A 19280-nucleotide genomic window follows, 5' to 3' on the forward strand; every position below is an offset into this window, starting at 1 on the left:
AGGGTATTGATTTTGTGGTGAAATCAAACACAGCCAAAGTTGATAGGCAAGCGCCTTAAACAATAGAATTCTCTCAACCTCAGAGTGTTGGAATGCAAAACACAGTGGTCCCTTGGTTCTCAAACGTAATCCGTTCCGGAAGTCCGTTCCGAAACCAAAGCGTTCCAAAACCAGGGCACGCTTTCCCATAGAAAGTGTTAAGTTGTGGGTAAGCATAGCAGACGACACAGCAATCTCTTCAAAGCAGCTCTTTATTTGGAAGCTGGAACAGAACTCAACTGCATTGCCGAGCCGGCCTGCTTTTATAGAGGCTGGCTCAAAAAATGTGTCAAACATAATTCAAAGTTCCCTCCTAAAGTTCCCTCCTAAAACAACTGTCAAGGACCTGAGGACCTGAGGGAAAACTACATACACTAATACATAACACCCCTCCCCACCGAGAAAAGGTATTAGTTACATTCGTAATGGGTTCAATTAGGTACAAGAGCATAACAGTTTCAAATGCAGTTACTGACATAGTCCCGTAAGTAGGATGGCCGCTTGGTGACCCTGGTGGAACGCGGAGGGCCAGTACCAGTGTCCAGGGGGTTGGCCGATTCCTGCTGAGACTGTGGCACCACCGATGTTGGTGGTGAGTCCAAGTTTCCTGTCTCCGTGACTGCCGAAGGAACCGCCACATGCGGACTCAGCGGATGGTCAGGCACAGCAGTGGCCCTAGACTCTGGAGGGCCATGCTGAACCTCTGACGTGGCTTGGCTAGGATCCACGTCCGCTGCTTGTGAGGGAGGAGTAGATTGAGCCTCGCCTTCTGTTAGAGCTGGCTTCTTAGTGGAGTATGGGCTGCTGGCCTTGCGGATCTCCTGGGCGGAGAGTTCAGCAGCTTCTGCGGCCTCCTCCATGGCCTTCTGTAGCGTGAGGACTGGCTTGGCGAGGAGGCGCTGCTGCAGACGGATGTTCTGGATTCCGCAGACGACTCAATCCATCAGGGCGGCGTCAAGGGCCTGGAACTCACAATGTAGGGCGGCCATCCTGAGAGCAGCGATGTAATTGCTGATGGACTCCCCCTCGGCTTGGTTCCTGTGGTAGAAGGCGTGGCGGGCAGAAATTTTAGACGGCTTGGGCGCGTAGCGGGTACGGAGCTTCTCTTGGAGCGTGTCCCATGATTCAGAGGCTGGTGCGAACGGCGGTAGAGGCACGAATGAAGCCATGATTCCGATGCCGACGTGGAGGGCGATGGATGGAACACAGGGCTCTAGCCGGAACGGTCAGCTCTGAATTGGTTCTGCTCAGTCATTCAGCTCAGTGATTCAGCTCATTGCCTGTCCGATTCTGGCTGTGCTCTGCTGTCCTTCAATCCCACCTTCGTCGCCAGTGTTAAGTTGTGGGTAAGCTTAATCCGTTCCAGACTTTTGAAAACAACTCCTAAAAAAGCAAATTAACATGAATTTAACGAGACCACTGATCCATAAAATGAAAGCAATAAACAATGTACTGCAGTCACACACACAATCAATCAATCAGGAGCTGAACTGGGTTCCACGCAGTCACAAAAAAAGCCACAAAAACAGAAACGCAAAATAAATAGCAAAAACAGACAAACCTCAGCGTAACACTCAAAACGGAGCACGTTCGGCTCCTGAATAAAGTTCGCAAACCGGAACACTTCCTTCCGGGTTTGCAGCGTTTGGGTTCCAAGTTGTTTGAGTACCAAGGTGTTTGAGAACCAAGGTATCACTGTACTCTTAACATACTAGCTTTCATTAAATGTGGCTGAGATTCACGGGGTAATCCCTCGTCCAGATCCTGCCCTCTGGAGCACAGAAAGCAAATTCCCTCCATCATGTCTACACAACAGCCCTTCCGATACCTGAAGATGGTTTAATTGTTGCATCTCCAGCATAAAGATTTTGGCTTCCTTCCTGGATTAGAAGGGCTGCTCAGAAAAAGTTGCAGAGTGCTCTTTTCTCATTTCCCCCAAAGCTTGTTCATTTCCTCGAACGAATGCATGCCTCTGTTCTTGAGAAAGTGAAACTTCCTTCTTCCCAAATTACTTAGACTCTTCCCCCCCCCTCCCTGCATCACCTCTGTTCACCCCCAGCTGCCTATGGGTTCCCCCTCCAAGGATGTGTCCAAACATTTTGTACATGGGTCGCTGTTTCCCCTTTTGGTCCCTTCCTCTCAATTAGGACTCCCTCGTCCACCATAACTTCTGCAAACCAACAGGAAATTGTGCCATGTGCATGACAAGGCGGAACTGATTTGCAAAACTCTTACTGTGCATTATACTTGTTGGCTGTGGCTAGATTGACTGTTGCCGAAGGATGGAGAAAGATTTCCGACTTTTGCCTTCAGGTCTTCAGAAAAGTGCACTCAATTGACACTGCTGCCTTGTGGCAGGTGTTTTGGGAGTATATTAACAACCAAACTCTCGTTTGTAGCTAGCAGGTTCCCACCAGATTTAACTTTATTGGTGCTGATTATATACCGCAGTCCTCTATTAGCGAGAACAAGAATCTTATTTTCTAGTCTGACTTCAGATTAAACCTCTCCGTGCTTTCCGATGTCATATCCAACCATGTGGATCTAGAATAGAAAGTCGCCACCTGACGCTTGGTTTTGTTTCGTAAAATATCTCGACTGCTTGTTGTTGTTTAGTCGTTTAGTCGTGTCCGACTCTTCGTGAACCCATGGACCAGAGCACGCCAGGCACTCCTGTCTTCCACTGCCTCCCGCACTTTGGTCAAACTCATGTTGGTGGCTTCGAGAACACTGTCCAACCATCTCGTCCTCTGTCGTCCCCTTCTCCTTGTGCCCTCCATCTTTCCCAACATCAGGGTCTTTTCCAGGGAGTCTTATCTTCTCATGAGGTGGCCAAAGTATTGGAGCCTCAGCTTCAGGATCTGTCCTTCCAATGAGCACTCAGGGCTGATTTCCTTCAGAATGGATAGGTTTGATCAGAATGGATAGGTATTGACTGCTTAATAACATTTAAGGAGTGTAAAGGTAAAGGGGCCCCTGACCATTAGGTCCAGTCATGGCCGACTCTGGGGTTGCGGCACTCATCTCGCATTATTGGCCGAGGGAGCCAGTGTACAGCTTCCGGAAATGCCGTTTACCTTCCCGCTGTAGCGATACCTATTTATCTACTTGCACTTTGACGTGCTTTCCAACTTCTAGGTTGGCAGGAGCTGGGACCGAGCAACGGGAGCTCACCCCGTCGTAGGGATTCGAACCACCAACATTCTGATCTGCAAGCCCTAGGCTCGTTGGTTTAACCGGGTAACAATTCCAATTTGCACTGAACAGTTGTTTTCTTAAAGGGCGTGTCGCTCTCAGCCAAGAAACCTGAGGTCTCTTCTGGGCATGTGCAAAAGTATTTTCTTCCAATAAAATACTTATGTGTTTTTCTGATGTAACAGAGTTGCACAAAAACACCACTTGGATGAGAAGGTTGTCATGTATCCACAGAGATGCACACGTCTACACAAATAGAGACACAAGCAGCTTCAAATCCTCACTGAATTCCAGCGTGGATGTGAGACACAGAACTACAGTTCCCAGAATTCCCTGGGAAGAGGGTTTTTCAGAGTGGCTTGTAGCTCTGGGAGGGGAACAGGGGTCTTCTTACAACTCTCAGCCACCTTAACAAACCATAATACCCAGGATTCTTTGCGTGAGGGGGGGAAGCCGTGGCTGTTTAAAGTGACATGAAACTGCTTTAAGTCTACAGTGCAGACAAGGGGCCTCAGTATTGAGCTATATCGACTCAGTTCAAGGCAGCTTCTCATACCATGTTCCTTTAGCTTCTTTATATATATATATATATATATATATATATATATATATATATATATATATATATATATATATTCCTGTTGTTGTTAGTAGTAGTATTGAGATGACCAGTCAGAATGAAACAGCTCTTATTCTGGCGTACTTTTGTTAAAGGAAATTATGCAATGATGTTTTCCATTCACCGAAATAAAAAAAGAAAGAAAGAAATTGTCTTTACACACACTGCAACAATGGAGGGAGGGGGGAGTAAGAATAAAACAGAAGCAAAAGTAAAAACCAGTGGCCCGATGTTAGGAAATTCGTTAAAGTACAATGAGAAATCATTGTCAGAGGGAGGCATGTTTCACTGAGAGTAGCAGCTGTGGTAAAGGCATACTATGCTGTAGGAATTTCTGGGAAGGAGATTGAAAAAGTAATTTGCATTGCAGCAGAAACTGATATCTGGGTGCGTACAGCCTTGTGGGAGAATCGCATAGCCGGTCTTCACGAATAGTACTCACCAATAGTTGTACTCTCAATGAATTTGTCCTGTTTTTTGGGTTTTTTTAAAGCCACGTGGGTTGCCGTCACTCCATCTAGTGGGAGTAAACTCCGTAGTTTAAGCCGTGCATATTTGTTCATTAAGATATTTGTCGCTTCACCCAAAATGCTTACGGAGCAGTTTGCGACAGAATAAGGCAGCTGTGTAAGGAGCGAGAGCGTTTAAAATAATCGCATGCCAAGACCCTGCGACCCCGCAGTTCCCTGAGGAGTGAATAACCAGACATAACAGCAGCATACAGTGGTACCTTGGTTCTCAAACTCCTTGGTACTCAAACAACTTGGAACCCAAACACTGCAAACCTGGAAGTAAGTGTTCCGGTTTGCAAACTTTTTCCAGAAGTCGAACGTGCTCCGTTTTGAGTGTTATGCTTCCGTTTTGAGTGTTACACTGAGGTCTGTCTGTTTTGGCTATTTATTTTGCGTTTTTGTTTTTGCGGCACTTTTTGTTTTGTTTTTGTGACTGTGTGGAACCCAGTTCAGCTCCTGATTGATTGATTGTGTGACTGCAGTACATTGTTTATTGCTTTCATTTTATGGATCAATGGTCTTGTTGGATAGTAAAATCCATGTTCAATTGCTGTTTCAGGGGTTGTTTTTAAAAGTCTGGAAGGGATTAATCCGTTTTGCATTACTTTCTATGAGAAAGCGCACCTTGGTTTTGGAACGCTTTGGTTTTGGAACGGACGTCCGGAACGGATTATGTTTGAGAACCAATGTACCACGGTATTAGTTTATGGGTTCAAACAGGCCACAACTTTATTGGTTAAAGATGTGAACAGTTTGGCATACACACTGGGGGAAGCCAGCACTATTCCGTCTGCCGGAAGTACATCTAAAGGCAAACCACCTATGGAACGGGTGGCCTATCACCTGCATCAAATAGGGGAACACCCCGAGGGGTCCCCATTGGAGGAATGCTATGATGGCCCTAACCCCTGCCTGGATGTTGGAGCTATCCTCTCGGATCCCTTTATCAAAGCAGGGCAGGCAGAGGCTACAATCTCCCCTCTGGCGAAAACCTAGACTTCCCCTTCCTCACAAAGTTGTGACGATTGCTATGAGGTAGGCTGAAATATACTCGGAGTCGAGAGTGAATTTCATGCTCTTTATTCAGCTCGTAGTCATCAAGGAGAAGAAGATAAGAATGCCCTTTCCCCAAAACCATCTGCTTATTTTACATTATTTACACAATGGGCTTTGCGTGATTGGCTACTTCAGGGCTACACCTGTGGGCCAATCAGTTTGTGGATTGACTTCTGCCAGCTGCCTGATTGGCTGCTCCTGCAGGCCAATCAGGTTGCGGATTCACTTCCACCTGGAGTTGGATTGGGTGACTCCTGCCGACCAATCAGACTGCTGATTCTGGATCCTATTGTTCAGGGGCAGCCTAGAGATTGTGCATGAGCTCAAATCAAAAGGGGAGTGTCACAATTTCACTCTGTTTCATTCCAAGACGTTTCTGCCTTTGAGAAATCCCAGATTTATTTCCCCCCCAACACTTCCAGAAGTTAACCTTTCCTAAAACAGCTGCCTGACCTTTTCCTGAAAGCAGTAGAGGAAAAAAACAGTGAGGTTATCGCCCGATATGCCAGCAGCTGGAGTTCTTCAACCAGATGGCTTCCGTTTGCAATATAGCAAGCTCTTTGTCTCTCTCTTCCAACCCGATGGCCCTGATCAGATATGGTACAATCCTCTCCCCAGTGAGGTCCGCCTTGAGCCACCATAAACATTCTCTCAGCACCGGTTGGAAATTTAACCTCTTCTTCCGGGCACTTAATGGATTAAAATGATTGTGCTTTTTGTTGGTGTTTGTTTTGCTGCTGTTTTCTTGGGTTTGTTTTATGGGATATTGTTGGACTTCCTCCTTTTTTTTAGCCGATTTTGTGCTATCCTTTATGATTTTAAACGTTTGGGAGCGCCACATCTGTCACTAGCCTAATAAATTGAAATAGTAAATAAATAAAAATAAATTGCCCAGTTTTCTGCAGAATAAAGGACCCCTGACAGTCAAGTCCAGCTGCAAACGACTCTGGGGTTGCGGCGCTCAACTCTCTTTAGGAGTGGTAAACCTGTTGATGACTGTTAACGACTGTTAATGACTGCAAAAAGAAAGAGAAGAGAAAGACTGGGAAGAGAAGTTGCTGAATTGCAACTCATCAGCAAGCTTAAAACCATGGAGCCACCCGGAATGAACAAAGACATAGGATTCTTATCTCATTATACATGATCAAGCTTTCCTTAGCACCTCAGCCCTTGCTCCCCCCCCCCGCTAGACCAATTGCAGTCATTAACAGTCGTTAACAGTCATCAACAGGTTTACCACTCCTATCAGCCCATCACCCATTCCCATCACCCCACCCCCCACCCTCTGAATATACATAAGGGTCTGGTTGCTTCTGTTTCAGTGTATCTGACGAAGTGTGCATGCACACGAAAGCTCATACCAAAATAAAAACTTAGTTGGTCTTTAAGGTGCTACTGAAGGAATAAACTTGGAGAGTTACACCCCAGAGGTATTTTGACCCCATTCCATTGACATTACGCCATTCCTTCTACTTCTAAAGTTCAGGGCGTGAGTGTCGATGCTTATGTAATCCACCATTCTCTCAAGGGAAGTTCTCATGAGGCTTGGGGGAAGCCCAGTGTTTGGAGAAGTACAAATCTACAGGAATGCCAAAAACAGCCTGGTGGGAACTGAGTGTACTCAGTTTGGGGGTGTGTGTGTGTGTGTGTACACTGTACAATGTGTTCTGTAATACACTATATTACTTTGAAAGTAAGTCTTTCCTTCTGTTTTGCAGAAGAAAGGGGTTCCCTGCCCTCTGGTCTCTCTGCTATTCCACCCCTGCCCACCCCTCCAAAAAAAATTCCTGGTACACTACCAACCGGTCTGTATATCTTAGTCATTTTCAGAGGTTACGCTCGAGATGCCCCCACAAAGTGGCTGGGTGGCAACAAGAGAAGACGGGGCCTCCTCAGTTATGGCTCCAAGCCTCGGGAATTCCCTCCCCAGGGTGCCCAGCCTGACACCAGCATTGTTATCCTTCCAATACCAGGCAGGGATCCTCCTTTGGAGAATTGAGACGCGGCAGAGGCTGTTACAACTTTGAGAAATACGGTTTATTCACCTATTTACTCCTTCAGTTTGCATGGAGCGAGTTCAGATCTTACAGCACGGTCATTTCAAGAGGGGCTTGTCCCCCACAGCAGTGTAGCCCTGGAGTCCGAGTCATCTCTCCCAGCCAGCCTTCAGCCAGCCTGCCCAAGATGGATCCCAGTCTTTCTGCTCTCCCTTTCCTCTTCCCAGTACACCTTGCTAAAGACTCTCTTTTCCTGTTGCCCAGTTACCCTGGCAACCTTCCAACCCCCCAGTCTCTGTTCACATCGCAGGACGGGGGGGGGGGAGAGTTCTCTTGCATTGCCCATGGCCCTCGGTGGCCCTGAATTGTTTCTTAATGGCCCTAGCTTGGCCAAGTCGCTTTGCATAGGCTAGCCCAGGAATTCCTCTGCAGCTCTTTTTCTCCCTCCACATCCCAAAAAATCAACATCCTGCCATTTATTAATTTCTAGGGCAGGCATCCCCAAACTTCGGCCCTCCAGATGTTTTGGACTACAATTCCCATCTTCCCCGACCACTGGTCCTGTTAGCTAGGGATCATGGGAGTTGTAGGCCAAAACATCTGGAGGGCCGCAGTTTGGGGATGCCTGTTCTAGGGGTTAGGGGTGTTGTGTATTGAGTCAAAGGATTTTATATCTGTATTATTATTGTCTGTATTTGCATTAGGATAAAGTAACTGCCTTTTGGGTCCCAGAGGGTACAGCTACTATTGGTTCATTTAAGCTGCTGTATTTGGATCCTCTGTCTTATTGGTTTCCTCCAAAAGGCAGCACTGTGATTGCGTGATATTGTTCCCTCCAAAATGTATCCCTTCCTAGCTAGTCCCCTGTCCCTATAAATGTAGCTTTCCTCTCCTCAGTCTTCAGTCTTGTTCACTTTAATAAAGAGCTGTTACTAGAGAACTGTCTCCAGCATGTTTTGTCAAGAGAGCTGAAATCACAAACCCCACGTCACAACAAGGGGTCCCCCCCATCTATAACAGGGGTCGTCAAGGTTTACCTCGCCTGGGCCACTTCGCTCCAGCGGAGATCCCTCTGTGGGCCGGATCGTGTGCACGCGGCTGCGATTTCGGGCCTCTATGCAGGTGTGATTTCCGGCGTCTGAGCATGTGCAGACGCGATTTCCGGCACTGTGAAAGCGAGTCCCCGCGCCACGCTGTGCCGGTTTAGCGCAGCGCACGGGGACTCGCCGAGTGGGCGGCTCGGTTGGGGGGTGGCTCTTGGGCCGGTTAAACGGACCCCCGTGGGCCGCTTGTGGCCCATGGGCCTTAGGTTGCCGACCCCTGATCTATAACAACCTGTTCTTCTTGTGCCCTTGCGTTTAGCCCCAGGTAACTGCAGTGAGCCGCCCCCCCAGGTAGAAAATGCAGAGGTTCCTAAAGGGAGCAGCGACAGCAACAGACTGCGGTACTCGTGCGTCAAGAATTACAAGAGGAAAGCGGGCACGTCCAGTCTCGCCGTGTGCAGGGAGAACGCCACGACAGGAAAGTTTGAATGGGATGTGCGCCTGACCTGCATCAGTAAGTACGGTACCTGCGTTCTGTGTGATGGGGTTCAGGGCTCACCTAGGCTCACCTTCTCCCCTGCGAACCTGTTCCTGAAGGAACGTCTCCACCCCCATCGTCCTGCCCAGACACTGAGGTCCAGCGCCAAGGGCCTTCTGGCGGTTCCCTCGCTGCGAGAAGCCAAGTTGCAGGGAACCAGGCAAAGGGCCTTCTCAGTGGTGGCACCCGCCCTGTGGAATGCCCTCCCACCAGATGTCAAAGAGAAAAACAACTACCAGACTTTCAGAGGACATCTGAAGGCAGCCCTGTTTAGGGAAGCTTTTAATGTTTAATAAATTGTTGTATTTTAATATTTCTGCTGGAAGCCACCCAGAGTGGCTGGGGAAACCCAGCCAGATGGGCGGAGTATAAATAAATAATAATAATAATAATAATAATTATTATTATTATTATTATTATTATTATTCCTGTATTAAGATCCACAGAGCCCGCCCCGCCCCCCGCATCCAGAAAGTGATGTCCCAGAATTCTGTCAGAATGGGTAGCGATTCTGGAAACGGCAGCAGTCCATGTCTTGGTGGATTTGATTTAAATCAAATCGATTTAAATCACGATTTAAATCGCTAGCCAGTAAGACTTGGTTTAAATCTTTTTTCTTTCTTTTTTTACAGAAAGACTCATTCATGCTGGTATAATATTAATGTTTACAACCAGATGAAGGTTTCATTTTTGGAAGAATAAACTTTCAGAGTAGTTTTTACAGTTCTATCAAAACATTACTGATTTGGTTATACTATTACAAATACAAAGGCAGGTAATTATGAAATTATTGCTTATATTTGGACAGTGTTTCTGCTGTACTTCATTGGAAGGAGAAAAATAACCATTTCCTTAATAACAATTTAAACTATTTATTTAACTAAAGCAATAACATTATAGCATATGTATCCATGTTTGTTAACTGATGGAGTTAAACGGTTAAAAAAAAAAAAACTTAGACTGAGTTTTAGCACACATGAAAAACTTATTTCCTGATGAATAGCCTTTGGACTATAATGTAACTTGAATAGAAAACTTGATGTAACTTGAGAAATATTTGCAGGCATTATTGATGTAACTTGAGAAATATTTTTCCTCCAAAAGCATTTCATTTAAAAAATCTGATTTAAAATTTTAAAAAATCTGATTTTTTTAAATTTATTTTTAAAAAATATCATTGATTTTTATCCACCCTGGTCCGTGTGTCCATCTGCAAGCAGGAACAAAAATCAAGGAAGTGATCGACGTTCTCTGACCTCATTTCCTGCCCTCCCCTAACCCAACCTCACTGCTGTTGTTTTTTTGGCATGCAAAACAATACATTATTGCTTCCCTCCCATTGGAAATAAACGTAACGATAGTTAATTACATTATTAAACGTGACCACAGGAAACACCAACTTTTTTTGCGGAACGCGAACTGCAGTGGAGTAGAAGCAGCGCTGCGTGTGGCAGGTATAGAACAGGCCAGAAAATGGTGCCTTTTTGCATGCTTCCTTCTCGATAACCCATTTATTGAGCCTCCATCTGGATTTCTTTGCAGGGAGGCCACACCATGATATAACATCAAGAATCAGGCACCCACACTTCCCATGGATGGTTTTATATCCCCCCCCATCAAGTCCCTGTTTATGCAACACGCTAAGCCAAAAAAAGAGAGGCCTAGATTGGAATTCCCGGAATAACACCGGTCCTGAAAGACCTACATTGGCTCCCAGTACGTTTCCGAGCACAATTCAAAGTGTTGGTGTTGACCTTTAAAGCCCTAAACGGCCTCAGTCCAGTATACCTGAAGGTATACTCCACCCCCATCGTTCTGCTCGGACACTGAGGTCAAGCCCCGAGGGCCTTCTGGCGGTTCCCTTGTTGCAAGAAGCAACGAGTTGCAGTGAACCAGGCAGAGGGCCTTCTCGGTAGTGCCACCCACCCTGTGGAATGCCCTCCCACCAGAGGTCAAAGAGAACAACAATTACCAGACCTTTAGAAGGCATCTCACGGCATCCCTGTTTATGGAAGCTTTTAATGTTTGATTTCTGTATTTTAATGTTTTGTTGGAAGCCACCCAGAGTGGCTGGGGGAACCTGGCCAGATGGGCGGGGTATAAATAATAAATTATTATTATTATATTATTATTATTATGAAGACACCTTAGAAGTTGTTTGGGTATTTTAATTTTTTATTTTACAATCAAGTCGTATATAAATTTTATGGTTAAATAAAATAAGACTGGATGTGAGGGACAGGGGATATCGCGAAGTCCCTCCCCTCCTGAGTTCAAGCCCGTCCCCGAGCAAAGGGGAAAGCAGGGAGAGTTCCGATTCCAGTGGGGAAGCAGGAAGTCGTGTCCGAGGCTCAGGCAGGGTAGAGGAGCCAGGGTCCCAGGTGGGACAGGAAGGGGCAAGTAAGGGGGGAAGACCCATCCCCCCAACTCCAGAATTACGCAGGAAGAGGAGGGGCAAGAGGATGGGTCTGCCAAAGCTTTTGTGTTGGAGAAAGACGCGCCAAAAGCCATTAGGAGGTTCTGAAACCGACTGACAACATCGCTCCGTGTAAATAGCAATGACTTGAGCACTGTAAATACGCAGCACCAATAAAAGAATAAAATGCAGAGCTGCGTAGCGTCGTTACTCTGAAGTAGTCCACTCCGGCCACTGTGACAGCAACCTCCTAATCGTTTTTGGGCTACTTCGGAGTTGCCGGGATGAGCGTGTCCGAGGCGGAGAAGTGGCGGCAGATCGCTGAGCAAGCCCAGCTAGAACTGCAACAGCTGTCGCTGCAGGCGCAGGGAGAATTGAAGGCAGCTAAAGAGGAGACTAAGAAGGTCCAGGACGACCGGCTACAACTTGCGGAACAGGTGAGAGAGCTCCAGGAAAAAGAGCAGCATTTAAGGGCGGTGGCGGTAGACCTCCAAAACAAGCTGGATGCAGAGAAAAACAAGGCGGGAGGGGCTCCCCAAGTCCAAGTGCTGCCAGGAAGGAGAGCAGGGACCCTTGTAAGCAAGTTCAATGGAGACCCGAAGGAGTTTCAGGGCTTTGAGACTGAGATCGTGTATGCTCTTGAGCTGCACCAGAATGAGTTCCCCGATGATGAGCACAGAGTAGCGTTTATTGTGGAACATCTCACCGGAGCAGCCAGGGAGTGGCTAAGACCATTAATCGCAACCAAGAATCCTTGCATGAAAAATGTCCAACAATTTCTAGAAGGTTTGAGGACGATGTATTCGTCCGATAGTCATTTGGACCAGACTAAGGAGGAACTGCATAATTGACGCCAAGGAAATATGACAGTTCGCGCATATTGGGCGAAATTCACCATGCTGGTGCACAGACTGGGGTGGGTTTTGGATTCGCCTCCCATGCAAGCTGCGTTTTACTTGGGTTTGAGCGAGGAGGTGAAGGATGAACTCTCGAGAGGTCCAAAGCCCAGTACTATGGATCAGCTGAGCAAAGCAGCTCTGGCGGTGGGGGTGAGGCAGGAATCCCGGTGGAACGACAAGCAAGCGACGCGCGCAAAGCGGGCTTGGTTCCCACGGTCGCAGGAGAAGCCACTCCCTCAACAACCCTTTCAAGCCACGCCTGGAGCCAGCCAGGACCAGGAGCCCATGCAGATTGATAGCGCGCGCGCGCGGGCTTTTCAAACCCCAGCGGCGCCAAGACGCAAGGAGGGAAGGGGCGGGAATTGCTTTCTCTGCAACTCACCCCAGCATCTCGTCAGAGACTGCCCACATCGCAGGGAGTGGCAAGGAAAGGCGGGAACGGTGGTGCCCTCCCCCACTGACGCAGCACCACAGCAGGGAAACGGGAAAGCCTGGCTGCAGGAGACAAGGGGCAGCAGCCAGGCACAGTCAGCAGACAACAGCCCCAGCCCGCCCACCCGCACAGAGAGGTGCAGAGCCAGCCCACCCCTCCCAGAGCAGGAGTGGTTCTAGAAGTGACGCTAACGCTCCCAAATGGCTATCCCCTGACGGTCCTCGCCTTAATTGACAGTGGGGCGTCCGCCAACTTCTTCTCGAGAAGCTTTGCAGAAGAGCACCAAATCCAGCTTTTGCAGTTGGATTTTCCTCTGCACGTGGCAACCATTGACGGCAGGGAGCTGCTGGGAGGGGCCATCACACATCAAACCCCCCCCATGAGAATGACGGTGGGAAGGCACTCAGAGACACTGGCGTTCAACGTCACCACCATCTCAGACCCCCCCATCGTCTTGGGCATGAGCTGGCTGGCGCGCCACGACCCCTCCATCAGTTGGCACCAGAGGTGCATCACGTTTGGGTCGGACTTTTGTCTGGAACATTGCATGCAGCACCAACCAGGGGAGGGGCCTCCGATAGCCACGGTGGCCACCATGCATATCAAAGGGGGTGAGGCAATACCCAAGCAGTACTGGGACCTGCAGGAGGTCTTCAGCGAAGCGGAGTCCGACCACCTACCCCCGCACAGGCCTTTTGACTGCCAGATCAACCTGGTGCCAGGGGCGACGATACCCCCAGCCAAGCTGTACGCCATGTCAGACCAGGAGCTGGAGGATCTGCGCGCTTTCATCGACAAGAATCTCAAGCGGGGGTTCATAAGGGAAAGCAAGGCAGCAGGGGGCAGCCCGGTCTTCTGGGTGGACAAGAAAGACACGCAACAGCGCCGTCTTGTGGTGGACTTTAGACGGCTGAATTCGGTGACAGAGCCAGTGGCTTTCCCCATGCCCAGAGTGGATGATCTCCTGACAGCGGCACGCAGGGGCAAGATTTTCACCAAGCTGGACCTAAGGGGGGCGTACAACTTGATCAGGATCCGGGAAGGAGATGAATGGAAAACCACGATGTTCACGCCTCTGGGCTCTTTTGAATATCTGGTGATGCCCTTCGGTTTGCAAGGGGGCTCAGCATGCTTCCAGGCCTTCATGCACCACGTCCTGGGGTCCCTCCTCTTCAGGAAATGCTTGGTCTTCCTAGATGACATCCTTATCTACTCGAATGACCCAGTGCAGCACGTGAAAGATGTCAGAGAGGTGTTGCAACGCCTGAAGGAGAACCACCTGTATGTGAAGCTGGAGAAGTGCAAGTTTCACACCAAAGAGGTGGACTTCCTGGGCTACAAGCTGTCAGACAAGGGGCTGGCGATGGACAAGGACAAGGTGCAGGCCATCCTGGACTGGCACAGCCCCAGGACGCGCAAAGATGCCCAACGCCTACTAGGCTTCGCTAACTTCTACAGGAAGTTCATCAAGAACTTCTCTCGCGTTACGGCTCCCATCACGGACTGCCTGAGAGGCAAGCAGAAGTTCAAGTGGACACCAGAGGCGCAAGCAGCGTTCGAAAGCCTCAAGAGAGTGTTCGCCTCAGACCGAAACCTGTTCCATGTGGTGCAGGACGCGCCCCTACGCATTGAGACAGATGCTTCTGAGAAAGCTGTGGGCGCAATTTTGTTGCAACTGGACGCCAACAGGGAGTGGAGACCCTGTGCCTTCTTCTCCAGGAAGCTGACACAGCCTGAACGCAACTACACAGTGTTTGATAGGGAACTTCTTGCGATCTACGCTGCGTTCCAGCACTGGCGACACTTCCTGGTGGGCGCAAAGCACCCCATCCAGGTGTGCACAGACCACAAGAACCTGGAGTTCTGGAGAACTGCCAGGGTGCTCAACCAGCGGCAGATACGGTGGGCAGAGTTCTTCTCGAACTTCAACTTCTCCATCCACTACATCCCGGGGGAGCAGAATGTCAGGGCGGATGCCCTCTCCCGCAAGCCAGAGTACATGGAGGAGGAGGCGCCACCAGCCCCAAGGCACATTTTCCCCCCGTCGGCATGGTCCTGCGGAGCAGCTGTGGTGAGCGAGGCAGAACTCACAGCACTGACGGCAGCGGATGAATTTGCCAACCGCATCTTCAGGGAACTGAGAGGGGGGAGGGAGCAGGCAAAAGACTTTGCAGAACGCAGAGGGCTGCTTTTCTACAAGGGTGCGCTGTACCTACCCACCACCCAGCTTCGACGTACGGTCCTCAAGCAGATGCACGACAACCCTACAGCGGGGCATTTTGGAAGGGACAAAACCGCTCACCTAGTCATGAGACACTTCTGGTGGCCAGGGGTGCGGGAAGATGTTCGAGACTATGTAAGGGGCTGTACCACCTGCCAGCGGGCGAAGGTGGTCAGAGCAGCGCCACCAGGGTTGCTGGAGCCCTTAGCCACACCACACAGGCCGTGGGAAGTGGTGTCCATGGACTTCATCACAGATCTGCCTTCGTCCAGGGGTAAGACTGCAGTGTTGGTGGTGGTGGACCTCATGTCCAAAATGTGTCACTTTATACCGTGTGCCAGGGCAGTCTCGGCAGAAGAGACAGCCAAACTGTTTGTTGATCACATTTTCAGACTGCATGGATTACCTTTAAGGGTTATTTCGGATCGTGGCCGCCAATTTGTTTCCAGGTTCTGGCGGCGGCTCATGAACCTCCTGCAGGTGGAGGTCAGCTTGTCGACGGCTAGACACCCGCAGACCAACGGACAAGCGGAGAGGGTCAACGCCATTCTGCAGCAGTACCTGAGATGCTACGTCAGCCAGCGGCAAACGGACTGGGTGGATCGCTTGCCACTAGCAGAATTTGCCTACAACAATGCAGTGCACGTCTCCACAGGGGTGTCGCCCTTTAAGGCCAATTACGGGCGCGACCTCAGATCTTTCCCAGAGAGGGAGAGGGAGGAGGAGGAGGAGGAGGGCCCACAGGCTGAGGATTGGGCAGAGGAACTGGAGACGGTGCACCAGCAGCTCAGAGAACACTTGGAGAGGGCCAAGGAAGCGTACAAAAAGGGGGCAGATCGCCACAGGCGACAAGGGGAGGTCATCAGGGTGGGGGACAAGGTGTGGTTGTCCTCGGAGGGCCTTCCCACCAGAGGGAGGTGCAAGAAGCTGGCACCCAAATGGCTGGGCCCCTTCACGGTCACGCAACAGGTCAACCCGGTGGCATACAGGCTGGCACTGCCAGAGGACATGAGGGTGCATCCAGTGTTTCATAGATCGCTGCTGTCGCCGTACAGGGAAAGCAGCAGGCTCAGGGACAGCGAACAAACCCCCGAGGGAGGGGGGGAGAGGGAAAACAGGGAGCAACTCAATGAGGCCACGGCCATCCTGGATTCAAGGTGGGGGGTGGGGGGCCTGGAGTACCTCATGGCATGGGAGGATGCTCCACCGTCCCAGAATGAATGGGTTCCCGCCACTCAGATACAGGAGGAATTCTTGGTGGAAGAATTTCACGCCCTCTTTCCCCACAGACCCAAGCCCTGGCACATGGAAAGGGAGGGGGAGGAGGAGGAGGCACGGGAGAACAGCTCACCATGGCGCTGGGAAGCGGAGTTTGAGGAACCAGAGGATGAGGTATGGGTGTCGCCAAGATCCACCCAGTCAGAGGAAGGAGCAGATTGGCAAAACATTTTTACCCCCACCAGCTCAGACGCCACGGACTTTTTGGGATTCCCGTCCTCCCAGGCGGAAGGGGGGGGCTCGCAGGACTGGGGGGAGGTGTTCACACCAACGGGATCGGAGAGCACCGAGTTTTTAGGCTTCCAGTCGTCACCGACACATGGGGGGGGCCTGGGGAGGGGTGAAGGAGAGCTTGGGAGGGGGGTGGATGTGAGGGACAGGGGATATCGCGAAGTCCCTCCCCTCCTGAGTTCAAGCCCGTCCCCGAGCAAAGGGGAAAGCAGGGAGAGTTCCGATTCCAGTGGGGAAGCAGGAAGTCGTGTCCGAGGCTCAGGCAGGGTAGAGGAGCCAGGGTCCCAGGTGGGACAGGAAGGGGCAAGTAAGGGGGGAAGACCCATCCCCCCAACTCCAGAATTACGCAGGAAGAGGAGGGGCAAGAGGATGGGTCTGCCAAAGCTTTTGTGTTGGAGAAAGACGCGCCAAAAGCCATTAGGAGGTTCTGAAACCGACTGACAACATCGCTCCGTGTAAATAGCAATGACTTGAGCACTGTAAATACGCAGCACCAATAAAAGAATAAAATGCAGAGCTGCGTAGCGTCGTTACTCTGAAGTAGTCCACTCCGGCCACTGTGACACTAGCAAAGCAGCAATATAAAAGCACGAGAAAAACAAATAAGAGCAGAAATTCAGGACATTCATACAGATGAAAATGAGATCTGCTCTTAAAGGTAAAGGTAAAGGGACCCCTGACTGTTAGGTCCAGTCGCAGACAACTCTGGGGTTGCACGCTCATCTCGCATTATTGGCCGAGGGAGCCGGCGTACAGCTTCCAGGTCATGTGGCCAGCATGGCAAAGCCGCTTCTGGCAAACCAGAGCAGCACACTATTAGGAAATAATATTGGGGAACACTGGGTATTAAAAGTGCTAACATAAATCACATACCCCAGTTTCCCAGTGGCCCTTCAAAGTACACTTCACGCAGAGTTTATAGAAAAACAAAATACGCAAACAGAAGTTGACTTGGCTAAAATACACCACCAAGAGTTTAAAGACCAACCTAGCATGAAACCCCTGACTATACTGTTTAAAGTATAGAGAAGAAAAACAAAAGGTTAGCTTTCTTTAACAGAAAAACAAACTAAAATAAAAAAATTCCTTCAGTAGCACCTTAAAGACCAACTAAGTTTTTATTTTGGTATGAGCTTTCGTGTGCATGCACACTTCTTCAGATATGTATCTGAAGAAGTGTGCATGCACACGAAAGCTCATACCAAAATAAAAACTTAGTTGGTCTTTAAGGTGCTACTGAAGGAATTTTTTTATTTTACTTCGATCCAGACCAACACGGCTACCTACCTGTAACCAGAAAAACAAACTGATTTGGAAGAGACTTTAAACTAAAGATAAACGCTCCCTCTCCCAGCAACTTTACATACCCACATTCCAACCCTCCAAACCTCCCACCATACTCCCACACAACTACCACACAAAATGCTTTCCAACAGAGCCTTATATACATGGAGTAGAGCCCACACCTGTGAGCCATTAAACAGAAATTACCAGCACCTGTTTTTCTTAAACAGACAGTATTGACATTAGACCGGCTCAAAAGCAACTTTGATTATTCAAGAAACCCAACACACACGGAAACGCCGTTTACTTTCCCGCTGGAGCGGTACCTATTTATCTACTTGCACTTTGACGTGCTTTCAAACTGCTAGGTTGGCAGGAGCTGGGACCGAGCAACGGGAGCTCACCCCGTTGCGGGGATTCGAACTGCCGACCTTCTGATCAGCAAGCTCTAGGCTCAGTGGTTTAACCCACAGCGCCACCCGCGTCCCTCTATGGATCATTACTTGGGTTTATATTTGAGCTAGCGGCCTTTCTAACTGAAACATCAAAGAGAATAGGCTCTGCGCTGCTGTAAATGCATTCCTGATGACAAGCTAATTTTGACTTCTCCTCTTCTCAATTCCTCTTTTCTTTCTCAACCAGAAGATCCTTCGCTGCCTGCCACCACAACAGAGGATCCCAGAAGAGGTAGGACCAATTGCCTTCTTGTCTCTGCTCATCACCACTGGGTGACAAACGTGTTTTTGGAGTAACAACATCCTTAAACGGATTTCAGGTCTGGGACACAAATTAGGGAAATGCCCTCTCCCTGGAAAAATCAAATTAATAAAATAAAATTGCTGACTCATTCGCAAGTAGCGGAAATGGGAAAGTAGGTATTGAGGAACAAACGGCGATCCACAGAAAACCTGAGCTGCCGTTTGCTTCGAGTGAGCGCTAAAAAGTGGTACTCACCCAGGGGAAGCAGGGGGACGAGAGGAATTGTGGATAAGCCCTCACGTTAAAATAGCTTCATGGCCTGTCCCAGAAATATACATATGAGACTTTACTTACCCCATGTTGTAGAGGCAGAGACTTCCACCCCAGCGACTCCGCAAGCTGCTGGTGTTAACACTTCAGTGGCCTCCGCCGCAGCCCCATATGGCAGCGAGACCCCTTCGCCATCAGCCTCGATCGCCGCACTGATCAGGACTGGTAAACCAACTAGGCCTGGCAGGGCAATGGCAACCACCACCACCCCAGAGCTTGGCAGACACACTCCTGGCACGGCCAGCGAAAGCTCGGCAAAATGCGAAAGCGCCGCCGCCAAAGCCTCGCAGCCCGCGACTAGCAACCGCCACACGGCAGGAGACAGAACGATCGCCCCGGTGCCTATCGAGAGACAAACAGGTTTGTCACCAGCAGCTGAAGTAGTTCACCTCATTGCTGCCGCCTCCACATTAACCGTCCTTTCCACACCCTCCTTCGTTTCATGTTCTTCCCAAATTAACATCCTGGTATTCTTGCGTTTATCCCATAT

At 49.5% G+C, this 19280-nt stretch overlaps 1 protein-coding gene across 2 annotated transcripts in view; it reads left to right on the plus strand.

Moving 5' to 3' along the window:
• Window positions 1–19280, plus strand: part of LOC118091031 (uncharacterized) — a 41684-nt gene that overhangs the window by 4968 nt on the left and 17436 nt on the right. For both annotated transcript variants that reach the window (XM_035127586.2, XM_060279234.1), the window contains exons 2-4: window positions 8781–8975; window positions 18404–18448; window positions 18827–19150. In XM_035127586.2, the coding sequence (XP_034983477.2) occupies window positions 8781–8975; window positions 18404–18448; window positions 18827–19150 (564 nt within the window). The remainder of the gene's footprint in view (window positions 1–8780; window positions 8976–18403; window positions 18449–18826; window positions 19151–19280) is intronic.

Source organism: Zootoca vivipara, chromosome 10 (assembly GCF_963506605.1).
Source record: "Zootoca vivipara chromosome 10, rZooViv1.1, whole genome shotgun sequence".
Taxonomy (NCBI): domain Eukaryota; kingdom Metazoa; phylum Chordata; class Lepidosauria; order Squamata; family Lacertidae; genus Zootoca; species Zootoca vivipara.